Source organism: Chiloscyllium plagiosum, chromosome 33 (genome assembly GCF_004010195.1).
Source record: "Chiloscyllium plagiosum isolate BGI_BamShark_2017 chromosome 33, ASM401019v2, whole genome shotgun sequence".
Classification (NCBI taxonomy): domain Eukaryota; kingdom Metazoa; phylum Chordata; class Chondrichthyes; order Orectolobiformes; family Hemiscylliidae; genus Chiloscyllium; species Chiloscyllium plagiosum.
In genome coordinates, this window is record NC_057742.1 from 17019392 (window position 1) to 17047248 (window position 27857).

Below are 27857 nucleotides of genomic sequence, written 5' to 3' on the forward strand. Positions count from 1 at the left end.
CACTAAAGTGCTCCTTTTGCGTCATATGTATTTCTAAAGCAAAAGTGGATGTTTTAAGTAATATGAATTATCCCTATTTAGATTTTACTATTCTATACCTTCCAGTATGTTGCCAGTCTCCAGCAACTGTTTTATTCATTGTGCTGCCTGATTTACATTGAATATGATTATTGAAACAATTTAGCAGCACAGAAAGAAGACATTTGGCTTATTAAGTCTTAGTAGGTTCTTTCTGAAGAGCTATTTGTTTAAGTATACCCAGTTCTAACCCATATTCTGGCAGTTTTCATCTTCAAGTGGCTATTCAATCCTCTTGAAAAATCAGTTCCAACCTTGCAATGTATTCCAAGACCTAATTCATTGTTGTGCAAAATAATATTTCCTCATATCACCTCCGGTTCATTTGCCATTCAACATAAAATTGCCCACTGGTTATCAATCCTTCATGGAAGAAGTTTCTCTTTGCTTTTTCTGTACAAATCCTTCAGAGTCTTAAAGACTTCCATCAAATCTATTCTTGTCCTTTGCTCTAAGAAGAACAATTATCAACAAGAATTGTACAATGGGTCCATTCCAATGCCTTCATTCTTAAATCCTATAACTCAAGGAAATTATGTTGCATTTCCCATCAAATTCTTACTCTTCATTACAATAGCTGCTTATCTTTTGTTACTAACAACTAAAGAGCTTTGAATAACACTTCATAAATAAATGAAAACAAGTACCTCCAGTGTTAACATTTTCTCTGCACTGATTGAATCTCATAACATTAGGGCTTACCTCACAACATTTATTGAATCCAACATTTATCTCTCAACCAAGGCCAATAAAACAAATTATCTGGCCATTTATTTCAAAGTGGTTTGTCAGATCTTGCTGGATATGAATTATATTTACCGACAATACACATCATTGACTGTGAACTGCTTTCAGATGTTCTGACGAAATAAAAAGTACTTTGTGATATAAGCTCTATGTTAATTACAGTTCAGTTACAGAAGTTGATGGTGATGCTGCATTTTCATTTGTGACTTCATCAAATTTACACTGAGTTCACAATCCAAAAAATGAGTAATGCAATTCAGTGTATTAGATGGACTTTAAGTCACCCTCTGAATCAAGGAATGCATCATTTTCACGTTAAGTTTACCATTTATTATAACTGAACCCAAACTTACTGCTCTCTTCACTGGACCAGATTCTCTTACAAACATTGCTTTGGCAATAGCGAAATTTAGTCTCAACAAAAAAGAGACAGTGTAGAGATTTTCTGCAGATTTTTTAATGTATATAAACATCACATGAGATAAATTCATCACATGTAGCAGCATCACTAGCTCACGGAGTATGGTGACATTGTAGTCGGCTGTGATTGAGGTGGCTGTTTATTCGCTTATGTCTGTACGACCCTGAGTGGGATGATGGTGCCTTTTTATGGTCAAGGCAATCAGTGGCACTAGTCACTCCAATTCAATACTTCACTTCAAGTTATTAGCAATGACTTTAGCTGAGATTGTGGGGAGAAACTTACAGAACTGCATCAGTGTTAGGTACATCAATCAGAGGATGTACTGGGTGGGTTACTCTTCGGAGGGTCAGTGTGGACTTGTTGGGCCGAAAGGCCTGTTTCCACACTGTAAGGAATCTAATCTAATCTAATCTAATTACTACTGTTTCTATTGCTCACCCCATGTCATAATATCCAATGAATGCATATCTTTGTAACATGAACTGCTTCTTTCAAATTTATTGCTGTATTGTTTCCTTCTATAACTATATGTTGTAAACATATTAAAACAACAAACTTACAATTGTGTAGCACTTTTTATAACATTAGCATATCTCAGGCACAAGAAGAAATATTGGCAACATAAATCCCCTGCTTCTCTTCAGGTAGGGTCATGGTCCTGTACACTCATCAACTGTAGTGGTTCAGGTTTGGTTTAAAATCTCATTTAAAAGGCAGCACCTCGTGTGCCAATATATATTGTTTGCTCAAGGGTCTGAAGTTGGACTTAAAGCAACAACCAGCTCTATTATAATACTCATGGTCTTGCGTTGCTAAGGAATATCTACAAACTCTGCTGTAGGGTGAAAAAAATCAACTTTCATTAAAGAACATAACTAGCAATACCAATATCTAACTTAGACATCATCTTTCCATGAGGCTGAGAGAGCAAGGTCATGTAATCACTTCCTGTGATGAGGTATACTCTATCTCATTCATCACCCAGTAACCACTTATACTACAGAGGTTGTTGTCATGACCTTCTGACATTGTAAGAATGCCTACAGTGAACCAAGGCTGACATGAGGTATTAGGACTACACAGAAAGGTAAGAACTTGAAAAGTCCCTGGTAGAATTCTATTACTCAAATTGTTTCTTGATACTTATAGACAGAAGTATTTTAGATTAAATCCAACCATGCCAGCAGCCTTGTGATCCTTCAGTGTTTACACTGAGTGCCTACAATGAGAAACATTTTTGGTGAATTGTCTGACAGATTTGTTTTGGTTAAAGCTAGCCTGTGTCATAAACTCAATTATTTATCCATCTGGTGAGAGACAATGTACACATTTCAAGCATCTGGTGAGAGACAATGTACACATTTCAAGCCTGTGGAACATTTTATTTTAGGTAGACATGCATGGCAGAGATTGGATGCTGTAAAGTGTGTAAGCTACAAAGGGATAGCAAAATGTGACACTTTATCTTCAGTACAAATGGCAGTTTAGAAATAGACTCAAATTAGGTCACCAAACAGTCTTCATTTGCCTTGATTATTTCAGTTGCATTTATAATGGTGTTTGCTGCTACCCAGCTAAGATCAACCAATTGAATAAAATCCAAGCAAATATCAGATAAGGCAGCAGAAATTGAAAATCCCATCGCAAAATCAAGATTATAACTTAACAAAGTTAATTTGTGTAGCTGACCTTTAAAACTGAAATTGCTGTTTGCTATTAATTTAAACTCTCAAGTACTCTAATGCGTTCGAGATAGTGTTGAGGCAAAACTGCATTTCTGCATCAAATGTAATTTTAGAGTTCATTTTCAGATTAATATCTTCTGACATTGTGAAATATTAATTCTTTATAGTAATCCTTTCTGAATATTCTTCTACTTTTGTAATTACAAAATTCTATCCTAAAAGAGTTAATACGTTTCTAAAAATGGAAATGTTGGACTTCTTGCATTCAATCAGATCATACTTAAACAGTTATATATGCAGTTGAAAAATGAATTAGTCACTTGGGACTATTGTAGTCATTGCCTTTTGACCTCTACTCTTGTACTTCATTAATTGGCTGATTTAATTACTCTCATCTGACAACTCATTGAGGACAAATGTCTGAATGAGGTTTTCATAAATCTGAAGTTAAAGTTTGTCTTTTAGTGTTTCTGAATTCAGATTTTATTTTAACCTTGAACTTGTGTTTTAATCTATGGCATAATCTTTTAACTTTGAAAGTGCACAGTTCTTTCTATCTTTGATGATTTGCTTTCATCACAGGCATTATGTTATCGGTTAGCCATGTCCATTGTGCTGTTTCAGTGTCTGTGATAGCAGAATTAGGTCTGTGGGGTTATGCTTCATAATGGACCTCGGTACACATTCATTCGTGAGGAATTTCTGCATTAGGTCTGCATTACTGTATCTCTAAAAAGATACTTCAAACTTAAACTCTACTAGTAATTTGACTAAAAACTGGCTATTTAGCTAATTATCTCTGTTTTTTATGTAGGATCTTGTTATGTTCAGGTGAACCTCAATAACAATGATTGATTACATTTTAGAAGTAATCCATCAGTTGGAATACACATTGGGGCATCATGGTATATACATTCAAATCCTTCAAAATAATATTTTCAGTCTGTCTTAACTGTTTAGTAAATGAGTCAGTGAGGTTGAAATGTTAATATGGAGGTGCCAAAATTGTCCTTCTTTGCGCCTGCATTTATCCAGTGATGCTAAGCCACAAGTGTGGGAATTCTGACTGAGGACCACATTAAACTAGGCATATTGCTCAATGGTCAATTAATCACTCAATCGCTGCACATAATTATCATTTTACTGTCAGTGTAAAGCTGTTGATGATGGTCTGGTACAGGTGATCAAACTGAAATATAACAGACATTCATCTCACAATGCTAGTACTGTGAATACTTTCTAGAGCACAGCTGAAAATTAACCTCAGCATGTCCCAGCATCTAGATGAAGTTAGCAAGAAAGTTGCTAACAAATCAGTACTACTGTCAGAAGAAGAAAAAGTAGAAGAAAAGTAGAAGAAAAAGTAGTTCATATGACGCCAGTTCTGCCATTCCTAGCAGGATGGCACCACCGGACACATATTCCCTTCACCTCTGCTGTCAGCCTTCCCCAGAGACTGTTTCCTCCAGTTCACTTCTCCTCCAGACCCAACACCTCCCATGGCACCTTCCCTTGCAATTGCAGAAGGTGTAACACCTGTCCGTTTGCCTCCTCTATCCATAGCTCCAGATAGACCTTCCAGGTAAAGCAGTGATTTATGTGCGCCTCACTCAATGTACTCTACTGTATTTGCTGCTCACAATGTGATCTCTTCTACACAGGGGAGATGAAGTGCAGACCGAGCGACTGCTTTGCACAACATCTGGGTTCTGTGTGAAAAAGTATGCTTGCCACACCATCATGTTCTCTGACCAACATCTCTCCATCACCTTTCCCAATATTACTTGGAATCCTTTAGTGCCAGGGGCTTAGATGGGGCAAAATTTGTTCAGTTCATTCAGGAGGGTTTCTTGAAGCAATATCTAAATAGTCTGAATGAGGAATGGGCTGTACTGGGCCTGGCCAGATGATTGAAGTTTCAGTAGGAGAATGTTTTGGGAACAGTGACCATAATTCTGTAAGTTTGAAGAGAGTAATGAATAAGGATCAAACTGGTTCTCAGGTGAAAGTGCTAAATTGGGAAAGACTCATTAAAATAGTGTTAGTCTAGAACTGGAGAAATTAGACTCGGGGAGGCTGTTTGAGGGTAAATCCATATCTGATATGTGGGAGTCTTTTTAAAGGCCAGTTGATCAGAGGTCGGACCAACATGTTCCTGTGAAGATGAAAGATACAGTTGGCAAGATTTGGGAACCTTGGATGACAAGAAATGTTGAAAGTTGAGTCAAAAATTAAAAAAAGAAGCATAAGTAAGATTTAGGAAACTGGAATCAGACAAAGTCATGAGGAATATAAATGAAGCAGGAAATGACTTATGCAAGGAATTAGGAGAGCTGAAAGAGGCCATGAAGTGTCCTTAGCAAGTAGGATTAAGGAGAATCTAAAGGCATTTTATATTAGGAGCAAGAGGTTAGCTAGAGAAAGAGTAGGTCCACTCAAGCACAAAGGAGGCCATTTATGCATGGAGCCAGAAGAAGTGGCTGAGGTCCTTAATGAACATTTTGCATTGGTATTCACCAAGGAAAAGGGAATGGATGATGGTAAAATTAGGGAGGCGTGTGTTGATAATGAGAAGAAGGAGGATGTGTTCCCAGAATGTGATGAGATCTATTCCAGAAAACTAAGGGAGGCAAAGGAGGAGATTGCTGGGGCTTCAAAATATGCCTTTTTATCCTCCTTAGCCACAGGAGAGATTCAGGAAGATTGGGCAATAGACAACGTTGTTCCTTTGTTTAAGAAGGGCAACAGGGATAATCCAGGACATTATAGGCTGGTGAGCCTTTACATCAGTGGTAGAGAAATTAGAGAAGATTCTTAGGGACAGGATTTATCTGCATTTGGGAAAAAATGACTAGATTTAGATTAGATTTAGACTTTTGTTGTCACATGTATTAAGGTACAAAATTACAGGAGTAATGTGAAAAGTGTATTATGTTGCCACACAAGGTGGCACCTTAGGTACAAGTACCTGGGTACAGCATCTTAAGAACAAGGTAGAAATAAAGAAAGAAAGCTAAAAGTCAAACATTACAATATTTCAAAAATGCTTGGCCATGCTCGGACCACACTTCCTCCTCCTCCTCCTCTTCCTCTTTGCCATGCTTTCCTTACACAGTCCATTCCAGGAGTCCCACATCAGCCTACCATGCCACCATCAAAGCAACCGCCACTCCTGTCAATCTACCTGGAGTATTGATTCAGGTCTACCGCATCGCCGCAGCTGACTGATGTGGGATAGTTAGCACGGCTTTATGTGGGGGAGGTCTTGTTTCTCAAATCTTAGTTTTTGAGGAAGTGTTGAAGATGATTGATGAGGGAAGGGAAGGATAGTAGATATCGTCTACATGAAATTTACTGAAATATTTGACAAGATCCCTCGTGGTCGGCTGGTATGGAAGATTAGGTCAAATGAAATCCATGGTGAGCTGGTAAGTTGAACATAAAATTGACTCGTCATAGAAAACAGAGGGAAACAGAGTATTTTTCTGAGTAGAGGTTTGTAACCAGTGGCATTCCTCAAGGAACAGTACTAGAATCTGTTGTTTGGAATATACATTAATGATTTAGATGAAAGGTGCATGGATTGATTCATAAGTTTTCAGATGACATGAAAGTTGTGCAATTGTAGTTAATAAGGAAGGTGTCAAAGGATACAGCAGGTTACAGATAAGTTGGAAGGTTGGGTGGATAAATGACAGAGTTTAATCCAGACAAGTTAATTCACACATAAGTGTAATCATCCTGTTGTACCTGCTGCTGTTGACAGAACTGGCATGGTGTCTACGCTGGATCCAAACAACAAGTCTTTCAATTTTTGAGGATTTTTTTTTCATTCAGTCGAACCCCTGCAGAAGAGAATGCAAATCATAAGAATGTACATTTTCAAACGGTAAACTGAAAAAATGTTTTATAGAAATCCACTGAATGTACCAGATTAATTCTTATTCTGTAGAATTTCTGACTGTCAAATTCCCAATAGTTGCTACCTGGGTATGTGGAGGTCTTGATGCATAGTGGACAGCATGCCCACTTCTGAGCTAGAAGCTCCAGGTTACGAGGACTTTATGACCAAGGAGGGATCTGCATAATGCAGTTGATCATCAATTTACAAATCATTAAACACGTGCCAATGGTAGGTAGTAAGAATGGGATAGATTCCCAGTCAGCAATATTGGCTCCTCTCCTATCTCATGCCATATTTCCAAACTGTAGGTGCATGTAAAAATATGTGTTACCACAGCAACTTAGACTCCTTTTGACACACCTTACTACCATATATCTGGTAGTTGGAAAGGAAATTAAATCTTAAGGTAGCAAAACACAACAGGAACTGTAAATCAATTTCTGTTTAAAGATTATCACTATGAGCCAATTGACCTGAAAAGTCATTCTGAAGATTAAGATTCCAATTGCTGAGATGCTGACAATTATTTTGATAATCTTTAAACATGAATAACATTCTTTGATAATGTTGTGTTTTGATCAAGGCCAGCTACATTGATGCAATTAACCTTCCAATTAAAGCCCCAATTTTCCCTTAAATTTTCTCTTTCTTTACCCTGAAGGTACTATCACCATTTCAGTTACCATTATTAAGCCAACAATAGCTCTCCATCTATGTTCCTTCATGATTGAAGCCTTAACATTGAATATCAGCTGATTTTTCAAATACTTCATTACCTGTGTTCATCTGTATTCCCAGTGTATTCGTTTTTTCAGTCACAGTAATGAAGAATTTTCAGTAAAGGACACTTTGGTTGACTTTTCTATTCCCCTCACTAGAAAAAGGGTGATGTGTGCCGATACTATGCCTTTAGGAGATGTATTTAATTCTGCTTTCTATTTGTGAAGAAAGGCTGAGACAGAAATAGCGAGCAGTCTGCTTCAAAGCCAATAAAGTATACAGCTTGTGAGGCCTTGGGATTTTACTGTCAAAGTTGGAACAATATAAGCAGCCTGAATGAGTGGGGTTAAGCTCCCCCAGAGCCAGAACTTGCAGTTTTACTTTTTTAGAAGCAGTAGCTGGAGTCTTGAAGCTGGGTTTAGAAGCTGCAGGACATCTTTCCCAGCTACTCTCTCTCTCTCTGTTTTCTCTAGATGTTTTTTACTCCTTGACTGGATAATTGAAAAGACTGAGACTCACTATTTTAATGAATTTTATTGAATTTGCCTTTGCAAAGGGTGTGTTTATGGGATATTGCTATATTGGAACAGTTACTGTTTAGTACTTAAATAATCAATTATTCTGTTAGAGTTAAATTATTCCAATTCCTTCTTTATTTTGTTGTATTTTAGCTATAGTGTGTGAATAAAGTGTGTATTGCCTCAAGTCTGGCAGTTTGACCAATCGAATTGCATCTGGAATGCAACACCTAGCATTTGCCTTTAAAATAAGAAAAGAGTAAGGTCTAGGCTATCCTCTTAATAAATCTTGAGGGGATTTGGGCTGGTCCATAATAGTTGATATCAGTTTCAACCAATGGTACTGATGCCAGCTGAGATCAATGAATTCAGCATAGACTTGAGATCAAAGCTGCGGTAACCTTCATCATGATAATTCAATATCAGGCTGAGCCAGAGACTCAGACAGTGGGCAGGAGGCCAAGAAAGTGGGATGGAAGTCGGTGGGCTCTATTTCATGCCATTGACAGTTTGCTCTTATTATTAAACCCCACTCTCAAGCCATTTTGAGGACGGCCTCAACTGAGGGGGGTGGTGGGCATTGGGCGGAAGGTCTATCCACATGCAAGTGTTGGGTATTTCATTAAACTCATTGTAAGAGCAACTAACATCTGACTGGAAATTTTCAGCATAGTTTCTCCCTGGAGTCAGTATCCCAGTGGTAGACGAGGAGACTTGATACAGATTCTAAGGACCCTTACTTACAGCAGCAGGCTGCATCTGTGGATTAGAATGCAAAACATGTTCAGAGCTTGGAGGAAGCCTCACTTTTGAACCAAATATTAAGTCCTAAGGCAAAGGCTAAATCCCAAGGCCAAGGCAGAATCCTGTGCAGTGCTTCTGAAATCTGCAGGATAATTGTTCACATTTAAAACAGTGTCCAATGGATTTATCATGAAAGCCCACTGTTGACATGTTCAATGTTATGTATCTACATAGAGTCTTTACAGCATGGAAAGAGACCTTTGGCCCATTGAGTCCAAACCTAGTCACAAAACATCCATGTTCAATGGTTTGACCAATGCATAATACCTGACATTTTTTGACATCAAAAGCTCAACCAGATATTGTGAGCAGTGAAAACATTTATTGCACGGTTATGTTAATCAGGCAAAATTTTAAGACTGTACTCAAGCTTGCTCTTTGAAAACACGGTGCTTAATTTTTAATCCCTGGGCTGGGAATATAACCGGGAAGGCTGCATTTACTGTGAAAAGGAGAAGAATTTGCACCAAGGCATATTGAATAGGAAGAGCTCAGCTTTGATCGCTGCTCTGAGTTAACTTCTCTCTGCCAGGGAGGCTTCAGTATTCTTGGATTAACCAGAGGAGATCAATTCATTGTTAAAGAGAATCTGCAGCCTTATGTGCTTATGATTCAATGAATTTAAAATAATAAGATCAATCAGGCCAGCTTTCATTCCGAATCTCACTTGCCCAGTGGTAGCACCAACTGGAATTATAATAGCAGTGAACCTTTATTTTTCAGCCTGCAAATGTATCTCTTACTTCCCTCATAACTGTGTGAGGGCAGTAGGGCTGTATTGCAGTAGTTTAAGACACACCCACTCTTTTGAATTAAATGCCGATGATATTTTAAAATGGCGATCATCCACACCCATGCCAGCAGTTCACGTTTACACTCAAAATATAAAGTCGACCCCTGTTTTTGGAAGGATTTTTTTGGGACTTCAAAGGTCAATGTATATGCTGACATCTATGATAGTTTGGCTTTTTTTTTTAACCTGGAGTTTAGATTAGGTTGAACAGTTCATCTAAAGACAAATAATTAGATTTGAAAATGCAACCTTTTCAGTCTTAGCCATTCCTGATCTTTATACTCCACACAAATTTTAATCTAAACCTCATGCATATGTCGTACTGGTTCCATATCTCTTTTATTCCCCTTTTCCTTCGCTCTATTTCTTCTATTCTTCATTGTTGTTATGGCCTCAGAAAATTTGATGTGCTTGAGTGCTTTCCTGCTGGCAGGAGATTGAATGTCCATCTGTTACCATGGAGAAATTGTGACTGGTCTAATGCAAAACTGGCATAGATTTCTTGCTGATTAGTATGATAAATTACATTAATTGCATTGGAATTAAAAGAGAGGAATTAATGGCTGAGGTATTCAGTCATAGATTCAAGCCTTCTAACGGTTTTGAAAATTATGAATTATGAAAATTATCAATAAACTGCCCTGTACACAAAATCACCATCTTCAACATTCATATACACTATCTACAACTTTGTACTTCATCCGTACAAAGATCCTGTGAATTGTCCCCACGCAATTACATCCACCAAATGCCAGCTGTGGCTCAGTGGGTAGCCTCTGATCCAGAAGGTTGTGGGTTCATTTTTCAATCCAGTAATTTACGCAAACAATCTGCATTGATATTCCAGTTAAACTGAAATCTCTCTGTTTACTCTGGTGAGTGTTAAAGATCTAATGACACTATTCCGAAGAAGAGCAGAGCATGTCTCCCTCAAGCCCTGATCAATATTAACCTTCACTCAATCTTTCTAAAATAGTTGATGCGGTTGTTCTTATTGTTTGTGGGAGCACTTTTAGTTGCATTCCCTCCAATAAAACTGTGCCTACACTTCAGTATTACTTCATTGGCTGAAATACTTCATGAAGCTCTGATTTATTGTTTCAAAAAATGAAAACAATGCCTTGTGATTCAATGTATTTTTTTTCACCTATGTACAGAGGTGTCAAAAGACGAATCCTAGATTGACTGCAGTAAACATCTTGTGAAGATGTCATGGGGATTGGTAGGAAGGCCAGTGTGCTTCAAACAACTGTTTGTGGTAATGTAGATCATATTCATGTAACTGGCTAATGCTTGCAGTAATGCAATAAACTTCATAGTTAATTCAAAAAGACTCTTCTAGTTAGACAAAAAAGGTAGGTTTCCTAATCCATAATAGGTTACTTTAGGCTTGAGGAACCCACACATGTGATGGCAATGGTGGACCTTTGCCCTAGCAGAGTGAGCACAATTTGTAGATAGTGCCAACTAGGAAAAGTTGAAATGTAGGATTTCAAGCAAAACCAAGGAAAAAGCATGCTGGTAACCCTGAAGAATTCAAGCAGCCACAAAAGGTGAGAGAGCTTCCATTGCAGCTAAAAATGGTAAAACATTCCAGTACTCCAATAAATTATGGGATGACCTCCAATACCTCAGAATAAAGTTCTGTTATCATGATAAGACACCTAATCACACCAGGAAGCTATGGTATCAGAAATAGTATGGTCAGGGAAATTTAATTTCAGAGATGGGCCAAATGGAACGCAAAATTTGACTTTCTGGGAAAGGCAATTCTTGAATTTTAGAATAGCTTCTGAACTGGATTAAGAAGCTGAACAAGTAAATAACACTTCTACACAGTACACGAGAGGGAGTGTAGCAGATTGCATTATTGCATGGCAAGGATAATGAACCATGAGACAAATTCAAAGAAGTTTTGAAAACTTTTGCCAATTATTTCATCCTCAGACTGAATAAAACTCTGGAAATGACATAATTTAGCAAAACAATATGCAACATCCAGATGCATCCTAGATTTTTAAAAAATTATTTCTAGAGGCTAGTGGAGAGATGCAACTACAATAACTTAAAATCAAAATTCAGAAGAGATTGTTATCAGCATTACCGATGTATCTTTGTCAGATTTATTAGTCCAATGAATTCCTAATTCTAGAGAAAGCCATTCAGTTGGTGAGTAGTGTGGAGGTCTTGGATCAATATTAATAAGAGGAGAATCAATCTTATACAGGGGATCTATCAAATCTATTCAGTTCTTAAGATATCAATCCACAAAAGACATACCTGATAATCCAATACAATAGGTAGGATAGACGTTGGAGATTCAAGGTCCTTACCAGTACTGTAGAACAGAGATACTTCACAGGCACAATGACTGCCCAGTTTATAAAACCAAATGCTTTTATTGTATTTTTCTTATTTAATCTGATGAGGTTGTTGCTAGCTAAACGAGTATTTATTGCTTGCCCCTAGCTGTCTTTGGACTGAGTGGCTTGCCAGGCCATTTTAGAGGGCTGTTGAGAGGCAAGCACATTGCTATGGGTCAGGAGTCACATGTAGACCATACTAGATGAGGATGGGAGATTTCTTTCCCAGAAGGATATTAGTGGGCTAGATGAGGTTTTCTGACAATTGGCAATGGTTTCATGGTCATTGGTGGATTCTTAATTCCAGATTTTTAAAAATTGAACTTAAATTCAAAATGTAAGAAGATAGGACTTTCAGAAAATATGCTAAAACAGGACATAGCCACAAAAAAAACAAAAGACCAAAGAAGTAACCGACAAATAAATATGAGGTCGGACATTCTACAGAAACAGGTAAATCCTGCAGAACTTTGCTGAAGTTACATTGGAGTGAAAGGCAAAGTATTGGCTCAGTGGTTAGCCCTGCTGCCTCACAGCTGAAGGGACATGAGTTCAATTCCACCCTCTGGCGACTGTCTGTGTGGAGTTTGCATGTTCTCCCTATGTCTGCTTGGCTTTCCTTTGGGTGCTCTGGTTTCCTCCCACTGTCCAAAGATGTGCGGGTTAGGTGGATTGGCCATGGGAAATGCAGGGTTACAGGGATGGAATGAAGCATCTAATGTGCTCCTAATCCTCGGTCAATAGTGGGAATAGTGCAATAAACTACCCTTCGATTTAGACCTGAAACATGCACATCCTAAACCAAACTAGATCACTTCAGGCTTGAAGGAACCCACACATAATGATCTCTATTTCATCTTCACCCTCCTTAGCTGTCTTGGTGCATGCTTTCTTCCACAATTGACATATAAGGTCACCCCCAAAGAGTAATTTACAGGATCCTTTAATCAATTGCTAAGATTGACGAGGATGGCACAGATGGACGTCACTTGTTTTCCTTTACCCTGCCTCTGCACAATGTGGATCTGTTTCTGCTGATATACTCAACTGACCCCCAGAGCAATTTGTTTGCAAAGAGATCACAGCAGTTCCTACTGTGGCTAAACCAAATATTGTGCAGCATTTCAGTTAGAAGAAGACATCCTTTCTCTTCTCCATGCTGCCTTAAGTATTCTGACCTAAATTCACACAAGCATTTTGTGAAATCATGCACCAGTTATGAGATGTTCTTTTGAATTATTGACATGTTATAGATTCTCAGTAAAATGTAATTAATAAAACAAACAATGATTTGAAATGATGTCAAACATGCCCCTTCCAAATATACAGTCTGATAGTATTTTGCATCAATTTCATTTTTAAAAATTGATTCATGGTCCTGGGTGTCACTGGCTGGGCTAACATTTATTGGCCATTCCTACTTGCCCTTGAGATGGTGGTGATGAGCTGCATCCATGACACACTGCAGTCCATGTATCAAAGGTAGACCCACAAATACCATCATTAAGCATGTTTCCAAAATGTTTACACTATTTACTGTAAGGTTAAATTCAAACTTGTTACATTCTCCCATTACTTAATAAGAATATTGGCCCATTGACATTCATCGGCTGCCCCTATTGTTAAAGGTTATCTAGAAGCAATAAGTAAACAAGCACCAACAAGGATCAGCTTAATAAGTCAGCAGCATCAATTAATCATACTGATTAAATTCTTCATTTTGCTGTCATCATCCTATAACATTACAAAGTGGTAGCAAATTCTCCTGTTTGTGGTGATCTTAAACAGTTTCACATATAGTGGCATTTGCAGTTGCATTTTGTGATAGTGGTCCTCAATAAAATAAAAGGTAGCAATGTTTCAGTCAAATAAAGAAAGGAAATATTTACAGTATGATTTCATAAAGATTTCACCAGTGTAAAGTTAATACTTGCCCAGCTGTCCAAAATGGTGGCTTTTAATTATTCATTTGAATAAGGTGTTGCACTTTATGGTTTACTATATGTTCGCCCATGGAACATGCATCATGAAGAGTTGGGTTCTTGTGAGACAGAAACTTTGAAGCTTATTTACAACACTAATTATATATGTGGCTACAATACCACACAGCCTGGGTTATGTGCTTAGTGATGATACTGTACATTACATACACATAACTGAGTAAACTCCATGACTGACTAAAGGTGAAGCAGATATCTTTTATATCTAAATTTCACATTGTAATGTCCTTAACTGTCTTAAAGGTATGAAGCTGTCTCATCTAGAATCTATACCGTAAGACAACATAGAGAATTTTGCATAACACTTAATGATATATTATCATTTTGAGATAACTGAAACAAAGGGAAGGTATCCATATAAAAAGGATGGGATTATTTTGCGACATGGTTGAAATCACACCCTTCTACCCATTCATTTCCTTTCTCTTAATGAAATATTCCAATAGATATTGTTGCAATTGGACCTAGCATGCTTCCCTTTATTTTGAAATCATCTGTGCAAACTTTTGTATTGATACCACAGTATACTCTCACTGATGTTAGATTTGTATCAGCTTATTCAGTACAGGGATTGAAAGTATGAAATGATCTGGCTGATTGGGATTTTATGTGAACCATTTTGGGAAGTAACATTCTCACCATTCAAGTGGTGACATCTCCAACTCTCTCTTCTTGACATTCTATGGCATTACCATCACTAAGTCCACCACTGTCAAAGTCCTGGGGGTTACCATTGACTGGTAACTGAACGAGACAAGATAGATAAGTACAGTGGCTTAAAGAGCAGGTTGGAAACTAGGAATCCTGCAGTCAATAACTCCTGTCCCTAAAGCCTGTCCACCATCTACAAAGCTCAAGTTGGGGGTCTGATGGAATACTCTCCAAGTGCTTGAATGAGAGCAACTGCAACAATAGTCGAGAATCTCAATATCGTGACAAAACAGTGATTGTTACCACATTGTCCATTTTCACCTTTCACTCCCTTCACCACAGATATACAAAGGGCAGCAAGCAAGATAAACAGTAATAACTTACAAAGGCTCCAAATCCATCACCTCTACTATTTCAAACACAAAGGCAGTAGATGCCTGGGAACTTCCTCCAAGTCACACTCTATGTTGACTTGGAACTATATATTCACTGGGTCAAAATTCTGAAACTGCCTTCCTAACAGGGTCTCCCTATGCCTCAGATATTGCAGAGGTTGAAGAAAGTGTCTCACTGGGTACAATTAGGAATGGGCAAAAATTGCTGGTCGAGCCAGATTTGATGAGCAAGTATGAAGAATCTCAATACATTACCCCGAGACTTTGTCATTCTGCAAGATGTGTAGTGGAAAGCTTAAATGTGAGCACTCAATGTTCCCAGAATAAACATTATCATTACAAATTAGGTGCATGGTTTGGAAAACACCTGTTAATAATTCATTGACTAAAACATCCAAAGATACCATATTTGCTCATGTAAAAGTCAGCCGCATGATGTTTGGCCTTGTTAAAAATGCATAAGGCTCAATTATAGGAAGCAAAAAAGGCAGAGGGTACCTGCCTGGGTCAGAACAACTCCTCTGCAGCTAGCTGAAAGCAATATTTCAGCTTGTCGAGGCAACAAGGCCAACTTCGGAGTCCTACCGAAAAGAAGCCCGAGTACTGGCAGTATTGCTGTGTCCATGATCAGTACTACATTCAGGGCTTGAAGGGTGTTGAGAAATGCATTGAAACTTTGTAAGTATTGGGTGTCAGAAAGAGGAGTGGGGATGAGGATCTGAGAGACAAATTTCAGAGGAATCAGGGAGTATTAATACCCAATGGTATTACGGCTGCAATAGACCCTGGCAGCAGTTACATAGTCACCCTTACCCAACACCAGCCCGCACAGGGAAACCTGACAGGGCTGGCCACCTGGTGAAGGCTGCTCCCATCTGCTGCTTTACTTTGATCAGTGGCACAATGGTGCCTGTAAGTAGGTGTCGATTTCCCACTTTTAAGGGGTTCAATTGATTAGCTGATGGCAGGTTGGCCAATGCTGACCATGCCGGTGGTAAAATTGCGATGGGGCCAAGGATGGGCTGTGCATTGCATTTTACATCCCCTACTTCCACCACCACCAGGGACACACAAAAACCAAACTGTATATTTTTGTATACCTTGTGTAACAGGCATCTGTAGATTTTCAGGAAAAGCCAATAATTTCAGAACTAAAGTATAACCCTGAAGATGAAATGTACAGAATTCATAATAAGGTTATAAAATAAAGTAAATAATAGACAGCTTGTTTCACTATTGCTGGCTTTTCCATTTCAACAGCTCGCTTGTATTTTATATTGGCTCAAATCAAGCATGTATGTTGATTCCTTAAACATTTCATTATATAAAAGTCAACCCCATGACTTGTCTTTAAGTCTTGTCTTTAACTACAGTTTTGTTCCTTGCAAGTTTGAGAAGTGATGTATTAAATGATATCAAAGAGAGGTTGGATGCATGCCCACATCACAAAATTACCTCTAATTTGGTGTTAACTTGGGAAAATTCATTCAGATAAGGTAAACAGTACATGGATTGGAGCAATGCATCTTTCACATAAACATTACAAAACAAAAGTCCATGATCACAAATGCATAGGTATTAAGAACTGTTTTTCTGAAGTTGGGCTGAGCTTTATTTTGAAATAGAGTGATAGAAACATTACTCTGCACCATTCTCCTGCTGCTGTGAGATTGTTCTATTCTCCTACAGCGAAGACCTCGAGAGAAACCCAGGTTTGGCATTGCACTGCTCATTTCCCTGATGGAGGGTCAGTGAAACAGCCTCTGCCATGAGGTCTCCTATCACTTCCATTTTGGTGTCAGGTCATTTCATGGGAATGCAAAAATTGTTGTATAAACGCACTTTGAAATGTGTTAATTTCTGATGAGACAGCCTGTGCATAATGGCATTTGATAGAGTAATAGATGCCTACAGCACAGAGACAGGCCCTTCAGCCCAAACTAGTCTGTGCTATCCACACTAACCCCATTTACCTGCATTTGGCCCAGAACGTTCTAATCATTTTCTAACCATGTATTTGTCCAAATAACTTTTAAATGTTGTTAATGTACTTGCCTCAACCACTTCTGCTGGCAGCTCATTCAATATACTTACCACCCTCTGTGTAAAAACGTTGCCCCTCAGGTTCCATAGAACATAGAGTAGAAAAATACAACGCAGTACAGGCCCTATGGCCCTCGATGTTGCGCCGATCCAAGCCCATCTAACCTACACTAGCCCAAAATCCTCCATATGCCTATCCAATGCCCATTTAAATGCCCATAAAGAGGGAGAGTCCACCACTGCTACTGGCAGGGCATTCCACCCCTAACATCTGTCCTATACCTACCACCCCTTAATTTAAAGCTATGCCCCCTCGTAATAGCTGACTCCATAGTTGGAAAAAGGTTCTCATGGTAAACCCTATCTAAACCCCTAATCATCTTGTAATCATCTTGTTCCCTTTTACTCTTTCCCCTCTAACCTTAAACTGATGCCCTCTCGTTCTCGATTCCCCAACCCTGGGAAAAACACTGAGTGCATTCAGCCTAACCATACCTCTTGTGATCTTATATACTTCCATAAGATCCCCCCTCAGACTCCTATGCCCTAAAGAAAGAAGTCCTAACTTGCACAACCTCTCCCAAAACTCAGACCCTTGAGTCCTGGCAACATCCTTGTAAATTTCTTCTGCACTCTTTCCAGTTTAATAACATCCTTCCCATAGCAAGATAAGCAAAACTGAACGCAATACTCCAAGCGTGGGCTCACCAACGTCCTGTACAACTGCAACATAACTTCCCAACTTCTATACTCAATGCCCTGACTGATGAAGGCCAGAGTGCCAAAAGCCTTCTTCACTGCCCAATCTACCTGTGACTCCACTTTCAGAGAATCGTGAACCTGAACTGCGAGCTCCCTCTGTTCCACTATATTCCTTAAGGCCCTACCAATTACTATGAAATTCCAAGTTTGATTTGACTTTCCAAAATGCAAGCCCTCATGCTTATCTTTATTAAACTCCATTTGCCATTTCTTGGCTCACTTCCCCAGCTGATCAAGGTCCTGCTGCGATTTCCGATAACCTGCCTCACTGTCCATGATACCACCTATTTTAGTGTCATCTGCAAACTTACTAATCATGCCATGCACATTCCCATCCTAATCATTGATATCGATGACAAACAGCAATGAGCCCAGCACCGACCCTTGGGGTATACCACTCGTCACAGGCCTCCAATCATCCTTCCACCATTACCCTCTGCTTCCTACCAGCAATTTATCCAATTCATCAGCTCCCCCTGGATTCCATGCGATCTAACCTTCCAGAGCAGCCTACCATGTAGAACATTATCAAAGTTCTTACTGAAATCCATATAGACTATATTTACCCCTCGGCCCTCATCAACCTTCCTGGTCACTTCAGAGATAATATATAGGTTTTCTTGATGATGGTCCGTGATCCTGCTTTTTACAGAAGCCAGGACAAGTTACCAAAGGAGACATGAAGCATGAAATGTGCCAAAATAAAAGGAAATCAATTTAAGAATCTAAACAGGACTGTATTCAATATATTAACAGATATGATTTGGGAAAATTACTACTTTTAGCAGCTTAGGTTATCTGAAACCCTTTATGGACATGTTGCCTTTTATCATAAAGGACACATTTACAAAACTGCACTATCTCTGGAAAATTAAAGTTTTTGAAAATGCTGATTTTTATGCAATAATTGCCGGGTTTTCCTTCGTAATCTTTCTGAAACATCTGTGCTTTAAATTGATAATGCTGACTGCAGTTAAAGCTGAATTAAAAGAACATCTTGAGGAAGTATTCCTATTTGCATGAAGAAAGCTCACTACATCCTTTAGCCAGCTTTTGCCAGACTTATTTTTGAAAAGTATATCGAGATATATATAGATATATACACGGTTGACCAATGTACTGTAAGTTGGGATTGTTGCTTAAAAACAGATTGCCAACAGTTAATAGAATTATGCAGCAGAAAGGCCAACAGCAGAACTTGTTTAAACCTTGGAAATAATGGTGTCTGTTGGCACCTTAAGGAAAAAAAGCAATGATCACATACTTGCCAGTCCAGAATTGACCACATTTAAGCATTTTTATTAGCACAGTAGAGATGTAGCTGGAAATTGCTGAACAATTTCAAATTGGATTTATTCCCATCTTTCACTTCAAATCACCAACTGAATTTCCTTGGATTGTATCATTTATTTCTTACAGGTTTTAACACCAAAGAAATTAAAACAACCCCCTCAGCTGCATTAGAGTCCTCCCTCTTCCATCCTAATAGAATTTAATGTGTTGCAACACAATTCTCAGCCAGCTAGGTTCTGAGAGCATTTAACAATGCCACTGCATAATTGATCACCAAGCTGTAGTATTTAGGATCAGCCAAAATACAAACACAGGTTGCTCGATTTCTGGTAGCATTCTGCCTTCCAAAGAATCATCAAAATGAAAGCATAAGACCATGATACTCACAAGAGCCTGTGGTAGCTTCAGCAATGATCAGCCTGAGATTTCAATGAGCTACGTACATCGTACAGTCACCATATAAGTAGCATAAATCCTCTGTGTAACCATTCTGGATAATTAGTGGAATCGCTCTGCTGTTTTCTAATAGTAAGGCAGGCATAAGCCTCATTTGAAAGTGCCAGGGCTGTGGGTGTGAGAACAGCTAGTTACGACACGATTTGAATGATTGTACCAGAGCCTACTGTAACATTGCTACCCTATGCTGCTTACTGTAAGGTTTAGCACTTTTGCAGCCAATATTAACCCTTTGTGATCCAAAGTACTTGTGCACTGAGCATGTCTATAATACAAAGGAAGTTAATTAACTGTTTCAGTTCAGGAGTGTTTATGCATATTTTGTCGATGTCTATATTTGGTATTTGAATCTATCTTGTTATTTTTCAGTTACAGATTTACAGATTTTTTTCTGAAAGAAGTGTGTTTGATGGTTATTTTATGAATTGGGGATTTAAAAAAAAATATTGGTTTGTAATAATTCTGCTTTTCAATTTAAAAATAAAACATATTTTCTCCATATTTGATTTACCCTTTTTTTAGTTCAGTGTCAATGCACTCCTAAAGCTTTCCAGTCATACTGATTGGTCATAGAATCCCTACAGTACAGACATAGCCCATTCAGCCCATCAAGTCAGCAATAACCCTCTGAAGAGCATCCCACTCAGACCCAGCCACATAACCCTACATTTAGCATGGCTAATCAACACATCCCTGGACACTACGGGGCAACTTAGCATGGCCAATACACATAACCTGCACATCTTTAAACTGGGAGAAAACTGAAGCACCCAGTGGAAACAAACACAGTGAGAACATGCAAACTCCACACAAACAGTTACTTAAGGCTGGAATTGAACCCAGGTCCTTAGTGCTATGAGGCAGCAGTGCTAACCATTATGTCACTATGCCACCTAACTGTTTTTAAGTGATTGTCAATGGATTGGAGGCATTTGGGGGTAGGGAGTCATTAGCACCAATTTGTGTCTTATCTTCTTCTGGACAGTAACGAGTGGCAGAAACACTGGGTGATTTCTATTTCCTTTCCTGGCCCAGGGATGTTGAACTGCCCTGTTACTTTGCTCGAAATTCTCTCCCTGTGTTTCTTCAGCATTCCACCATCTCACTGGATACTGGAGTGCCCCCTTTATCATCTGCTCCCTCCCTTAGGACCATCACAATGCACAGCTCAGAAGATGCTGGATAACCAAATGATCTGCTTGAGCTTTACTGCTTTCTGGCTCACTTTATCTTTTACTACAACAACTACATTTTAAGAAATGCAAGTGCAAAAAATCTGCAAATTTTGGGGAACTGAAATTAGATCACTATGTAGCACCTCTGGCAATAATTGAATATGGAGAAGATAGGGTGTCATTTTGGATAGCTCTTTCATCAGAATTGTCTCCAGAACCTCACAGCATTGTCTGGCTCTGGGCCTGGGAAATGATCTGTTAAAGAGAATATATTGGGTCTCAGCTGGGAGACATGGAGCTTTCCTGTTGCCTAATATGACTGGAAACATTGCATGTTGTGGCAGGGTTAGGAGAGAACCTGACTGGGCCAACGCAAAAGAAAGCTACATGGAGTACACCATTACTTTTCCGATAGTAAAGATGAGTTGAATGAATGCATACCAGTATTTGTGGTCCTATTTTGTGATAAAGTTTTAACACATTGAAAGGATCAATGGGCAAACTATCCAGAATATTTCCAGGTTAATGACTTTGCTTTTTCTCCAGCTTTGGAGAAATCAGCTGGCATCTCAAGACACCATTCCAGTGCTTTATGGATTTTCCTTCACTAAATTGGACCGACCCTCCTAGACTTGTTGTCGTCTGTGGAAGAAGATTCAAACAAATTAAAACTGATAGCACAAAGTTTTAAGAGAAGGACATTGGTATAACTGTAATCAACGATTCTTTTGGAGGTGCATGTATCATTGGGATATCTCGATGTGTGTAGAATTGCAGGGGCCAATACTTTATGTGGCAGCCCTTGTCCTGCTAATGAGAGCACACTGTCGTTGTCAGGATATCTTTAAAGGTGGGTAAGTAGATCCATAGATCATCAGATTTTCTTTAGCAGTATCTCTGCACTCTAAAGACAGACACCATACTGATATCTCAACTGTTTATATCGACTCGTAACAGCTGGTAATTGTATCTGAAGTAGCAGTTGGCTTACATTTTGAGTTTTCCCCTGCCTCTATTCTCTGAGGACATTTACTGTTTATCTTCCCACTTTACCAGCAGGCAAAATGAGACTGGAAGCTTATTTTATAAGGAACTACAAATGCAGTTCAACCTGGAACCATTCAGAACATTGATACAGAGACATGCTGCATTTGAAGGTTGACCAGTATTATCTCGGGCAAATATAAAAGATCCAAAGATGATGTTTTTAAGAAGAGCACGGATGATCTCAGACTATAATTCTCTCAATTATGATATGGTCATTATCAAGGTCATTATTCATGGGGCATTGCTGTGCGTAAGTTGACTTCCTATATCACAGCAGAGACTGCATTTTAAAGGTGTTTCATTGACTGTAAACTGCTTTGGGGAATGAATTCTCAAAGTGGAAAAGGAGCCCTAGTGGGATTGCAAGGTGAAATTTGGGGGTTCCGAGCTTCAAGGTAGTAATGGTACTCATGGAGCTTTAACTGAGTTATAGCAATTGCATCCCACATTTACAGAGAGGGCTCCAATTAATACGGGTCTCCAACCCCACTCATTTCTCACTTGAGAGTTGTGACAATTTTCAAAATGGGTTCACAGTTGGAAAACATTTGGGAAGCATTACTTTGGTACATCCTTGGACAGTTAAGAATATTACGGAAATAATTTGTATGACTAATATTAAATATTAATGAAATCAGCTCCATATAATTGAGGAAGTCTTGGTATTAAAGCTATGAACCTATATATTAGAGTGTGTACATGTATCTGTGCATCTGAGGTAGAGATATACTTAGACTACCATTACCTACTTAGGTTTCTCATTAAGCCTAGGGCTGGGTTTCTCCATTTTTAAGCTAAGTGCTAGTTTCAGGGCATATGTCCCATCATGGCTCATAATGACTTTCATCACACTGTCTTATCACCTGCTAACCTCTATGGCATTCTCTTTGTGCAATCATATGGCTGCAGAAGCAAAATCTCTACTGCTACCAGGACGTCTGGCATACAAGTTGCTGGTGCCATATGTAAAACCCATCTGACTTGGACACAAATAATGTCCTGGGCCATTATTGTCTCCAGGCTCAGAAAGAATGTACAGCAGTGCTGGAGAAAGGTCTAAGATCTTCTGTGCTCCCATGGTAATTGTCACCATCTTCTCTCTGTTGTTGCACATTGGCTCTAACTATGCCACAACATACAAACCTTGCTAATGTTAATGAAGCTACCAACTTCATTGTTGCATGCAACATCTGGACTCAATAACTCTCACCCACCTCATCTTCCACAACTGCTAACCTGTTCTGTGTCAGGCCAAAAAGCTACAGAGGTTGGCAGCCTCCAGGTGGATGCAAAGTGAGTAAGTGCCAAGAAGTGTAAGTGCCAAGATATGTTCTTTATAGATGCATAAAATAGCTGTGTGTATCTGTGCACAAAAATCTGGTAAGGACAAGCAAGTCAAAGGTATGAGTTCAAACGTTAGATCCTGAAGGGCTGAGAAGGATTCTGAGTAGGTCCAAGATCAGCAATGATAATGTGGTGGGATTATTGTTTTGTTGATATGAAATTCATTGGATGAAGGAAGAGCTTGACTGTGGGGCATTGTAGGACACACTGGTGAAGGGATATTAAAATAGTCGCCCAGAGAAGCACGTAGTGAGCTGCATGTGCCAAGTAGCTGTGCAGATTTACAAATCAGGAATTGTTGCCATTTACTTTCTCAGGAACAAATGGAAGGATTACCAAGACTTCCTCAATTATATGGAGCTGCATAAAAATGAAGTATGGTTAGCTAATATTAAGATGCAAATGCAGGGAAATGGGGCAGCGACAGTTTATTAGTGAGATTCAAAACTAGTCATTGAAACATTAAGGGGAAAATCAGAACAATTCTTCTCCACATCGAGATTCGGACTTCTTCAATCTCTGTATATTTTTCCATATTTCTTGCCATTGCCATGACATTCAAGGGCTGGGAAGATATTGCTCTTAATTTTTCTTCTCTTCAGTTGTGTCCCCCTGACCTCACCAGACTCTCTCCATTCCACCAGGAGAAAGTCAGGACTGCAGATGCTGGAGATCAGAGTCAAAAGGTATGGCACTGGAAAAGCACAGGCGGCCAGGCAGCATCCGTGGAGCAGATGAGATGAAAACTGAAGCTCTATATCCAGAGTGAATCATTGGTGCAAGATGGAATGCAAAATGTCAAGGAATAAATACATTTTGAACAGTGTGTCCCAAAAGATCTCTCCCTGATTTTTGTTTAATGGATAACTATTGATGACATTAGCAGAATGCTGAAGTTGAGAGATAATTATTTAAAATGATAGAGAAGATTTGGTGCTTCATACTGAGAGGGATCTTTCAATTTATTTTCCTTTTAACTTCAATGCTTTTTTTTAAGTGACTCATCCCACTTTCTTGAGTACTACAAGAGGTAGGAATAAATGTTGATCTTGCCAGCACTGCTCACATCTCCTAAGTGAGAAAGGAGAATAAATATTTTAAAACTAATGGCTGATGGGATCATCAGGGGCAATAAACTTGGAGGTGTTATTGATCTAAATGATGTGTGGGCGTTGAATGAGGTTACTAGCTTACAGTCATTAGCTCAGGGTGTTTTGTCATATGTCTCATTACTGCAGTCTCTGTGTTAATAAGTTCCTTTTATACTTTTGGAATCTGTAATTTCTCCCAACAATTTCTCTCAAAGATACAATCGGGATGGTAGTGGGGTGAATGGATTAGGACTGGGTTTGGTGGGCAGGGCTGAGCTGGACAGGAACCCATCCCAAATTCACCAGAGTGAGGCGAGGGAGATTTTAAATGCAGGGTCTGATCTACTCCTTGAGTGGCAGTGCAGTGTTGTTGCTGGCAGGCAGCTTTGGGTGCAATATTGGACTTGTAGAAGCTGCAGCTTACACCCTCCCATGCCCCCAACTTATGCAACACCACCCAACAACATCATAATTTTCCAGGCTCAGACACTTCCCAATATCATAGGGTACAACTGTAGCGCCAATCTCCTATCTTTTTTGCTTTTTAAATGCTGCCTCGCCTGCAATGTGCTAGAAGCATAGAAATTAGCAACAGTAGGATAGTGGGCTTGCGGCTGACTGTTGTTACAGAGTCTTGGGAAAGGCTTGTAGCTGACCACACAAGATGGAGAAACACCCTGAACCAACACCTCAACACAGGGGAAAAGAAGCTGATGAGCACTGCAGCAGACAAGCGGGCACGCAGGAAGGAGTGCACCAGCTCTAACAGGTTAACGACCACATACAGATGTAACCTTTGCGACTGGGACTGTCACTCCAGTATTGGTCTCTTCAGTCACAAGCGGCATTGCTTTAGGGAAACAAAAAGCTAGAACAATGACGATGGAACCCATGGTCAGCCAAGACCAAGATGGGCCTCACCCAAAGTAGACTATTCAGTCATAGAGTCATAGAGATGTATAGCATGGAAACATACCCTTCAGTTCAACCCACCATGCCAACCAGATATCCCAACCCAATCTAGTCCCACCTGCCAGCACCCGGCCCATATCCCTCCAAACCCTTCTTATTCATATACCCATCCAGATGAGCCTGTGCTGTCATTCAGTACGACATTGGTTGATCATCCAGTTCAGTATTCTGTTTCCAATTTCTCCCCATATTCTTTCAACCCTTTAACTCTGAGAACTGTGTTTTACTCCTATTTGACAACATTCAATGTTTTGGCATCAACTGCTTACATTGGCAGAGAATTCCACAGGCTGTGGCTGAAGACATTTCTTATCAATCACATTCCTGGCATTTTCTTTTCTCATTTCAGATTCCCAGCATTTGCTATTCTTGTTATATTTGTACTGTTTAGTATCAGCCCTGCTGTAAATGCCTTTGCAGGCAACTGCACCATATATCATACAGGGGCTGTGAGTCATTTCTAAATCTTCCATCCTGCAGACATTCAGCCAATATTGAAACACAATACAAGTGAAAGCAAGTTCTAGCAGCATAAAATACTGATTATATTCCTGGTTATTCATTGTTCCATTAAGGTTCAACATTGTCAGTTTACAGTGTAAATCTCCAGAGGCTGACACTGTGAAAAATATACAAACTGCAGCAACATTAAATTAATTGTTGTTTTATTGGTTTTTTTTAAAGTTAGCAGTTAGATCTTTTCTGGATTCCTATATTTTTTCTTGGGAAAGCCTAGAATCTCAATCTGTAGACAATGCATTGCCTTCTATGTCAGGACGTGTGATTAAATTGAAGACCATACAGAGTAAATGTTCATTTTAAAGTCAAGTTATGTACTTGCTCTGTCATGTGCGATTAAATTGAAGACCATTCACAGTAAATATTCATTTTAAAGTCAATTGATGTACTTTCTCTGTCAGCTGCCCTCAAATTTAAATGGTGAGTGCTCATTAGCCATGCCAGTCCATAAACATATAAAATGTATGAATCTGGACTCAACTTGCATTAGTGTGCTTTTCGCCTGTAAAAGCAGGGAGAGTTCCCTGTGCATTTACATTATGCACTGTGCAACTTAATGATGACGGTGGAAGTTTCACCCTGAAAAACAAGACTTGTTTGTGTAAAACTTGTTGACTTGGATCTCCTACTGGTGAAACATTGCTCAGCAAGGAAGTTTTTGTAATGCGCTGAGCCTGGCTTTCCAGTGTAATGTCTCAGAAACAAGGTTTTTCTTATTCCGAGAGCACAGATTTAGAAAATTCCCCCCGTGCTGAAGAGGTGGTGGCATAGTGGTATCCAGAGCCCAGGTGAATGATCTGGGGACATGATTTTGAATTCTACCATAGAGTCATAGAGATGTAAAGAAAGAAAACTGAGCCTTCGGTCCAACTTATCCATGCTGACCAGGTATCCTAACCTAATCTAGTCCCATTTCCTAGCACTTGACCCATATCCCTCTAAACCCTTCCTATTCATATACCCATCCAGATGCCTTTTCAATGTTGTAAATATCCCAGCCTCCATCACTTCCTCTGGCATCTCATTCAACACATACACCACCCTCTGTGTGAAACATTTCAATAGGATTAATTAATCTGGAATTAAAAGCTATCCTGATGGTGACTATGTAACTACTGTTGTTTGTTATAAAAACTCATTTGATTCATGATTGCCCTTTAGAGAAGGAAATCAGCTATCCTGATCTATTCTGGCCCGCATGTGACTGGTTGACTTTTAAGATCTCCAGCAGCAACTCTTCTGTATTGTGGACTCTTTTCAAAGAATCACTACATACTTTCCCAACTTCTCTAGCTTCCATGCTTTTCTCCACAATAGATACTGATGGGAAATATTCATTTAGCATCTCACCCATCTTCTGTGATTCCACACATAGGTGGCCTTGTTGATCTTTAAGGGGCCCTGTACTCTCTTCAGTTGCTCTTTTGCCCTTAATGTATTTATCCAATCTCTTGGGATTCTCCTTACCCTTATCTGCCAAAGCTATCTCATGTCCCATTTTTATCCCCCTGATTTCCCTGTTAAGTGTAATCCGATTGTCTCTATATTCCTCAAGGGATTCCCTTGATTCTAGCTGTCAATACCTGCCATATGTTTCCTTCTTGTTCTGAACCAAAGCCTCAATATCTCTAGACATCCAGTTTTCTCTTGTCGTACTAGCCTTCACTCTGACAGGAACATACTGTCTCTGAAGTTTTTGATATCTGACTTTTGAAAACCTTCCATTTGACAGTCGTCCCCTTTCCTGTGAACAGCCTACCCCAATCAACTTTTAAAATTTCCTGTCATCATAACTTGCCCGGCTCCAGATTAAAACTTTAACTTTCAGACAAGGCCTATCCTTTCCCAGAACTATGTTAAAATTAATAGAATTATGGTCACTGGTCATAGAGTCATCGAGTCATAGAGATGTACAGCATGGAAACAGACCCTTCGGTCCAACCCATCCATGCCGACCAGATATCCCAATCCAATCTAGTCCCACCTGCCAGCACCTGGCCCATATCCCTCTAAACCCTTCCTATTCATATACCCATCCAAATGCCTCTTAAATGTTGCAATTGTACCAGCCTC

The 27857-nt window shown here is 39.2% G+C and overlaps 1 protein-coding gene across 3 annotated transcripts in view; it reads right to left on the reverse strand.

Annotated features, from left to right (window-relative positions):
* Positions 1-19848, reverse strand: part of mpp3a (membrane palmitoylated protein 3a) — an 84678-nt gene extending 64830 nt beyond the window's left edge. For 2 of the 3 annotated variants that reach the window (XM_043675047.1, XM_043675046.1), the window contains exons 1-2: positions 19568-19847; positions 6685-6779 (exon numbers count right to left, since the gene is read on the reverse strand). In XM_043675047.1, coding sequence (XP_043530982.1) covers positions 6685-6709 — 25 coding nt within the window. In that variant the 5' untranslated portion in view covers positions 6710-6779; positions 19568-19847. Of the gene's footprint in view, positions 1-6684; positions 6780-19567 lie in introns of all 3 variants that reach the window. The other variant, XM_043675048.1, reaches the window with a different exon arrangement.
* Between the last annotated feature and the right edge of the window lie 8009 nt (positions 19849-27857).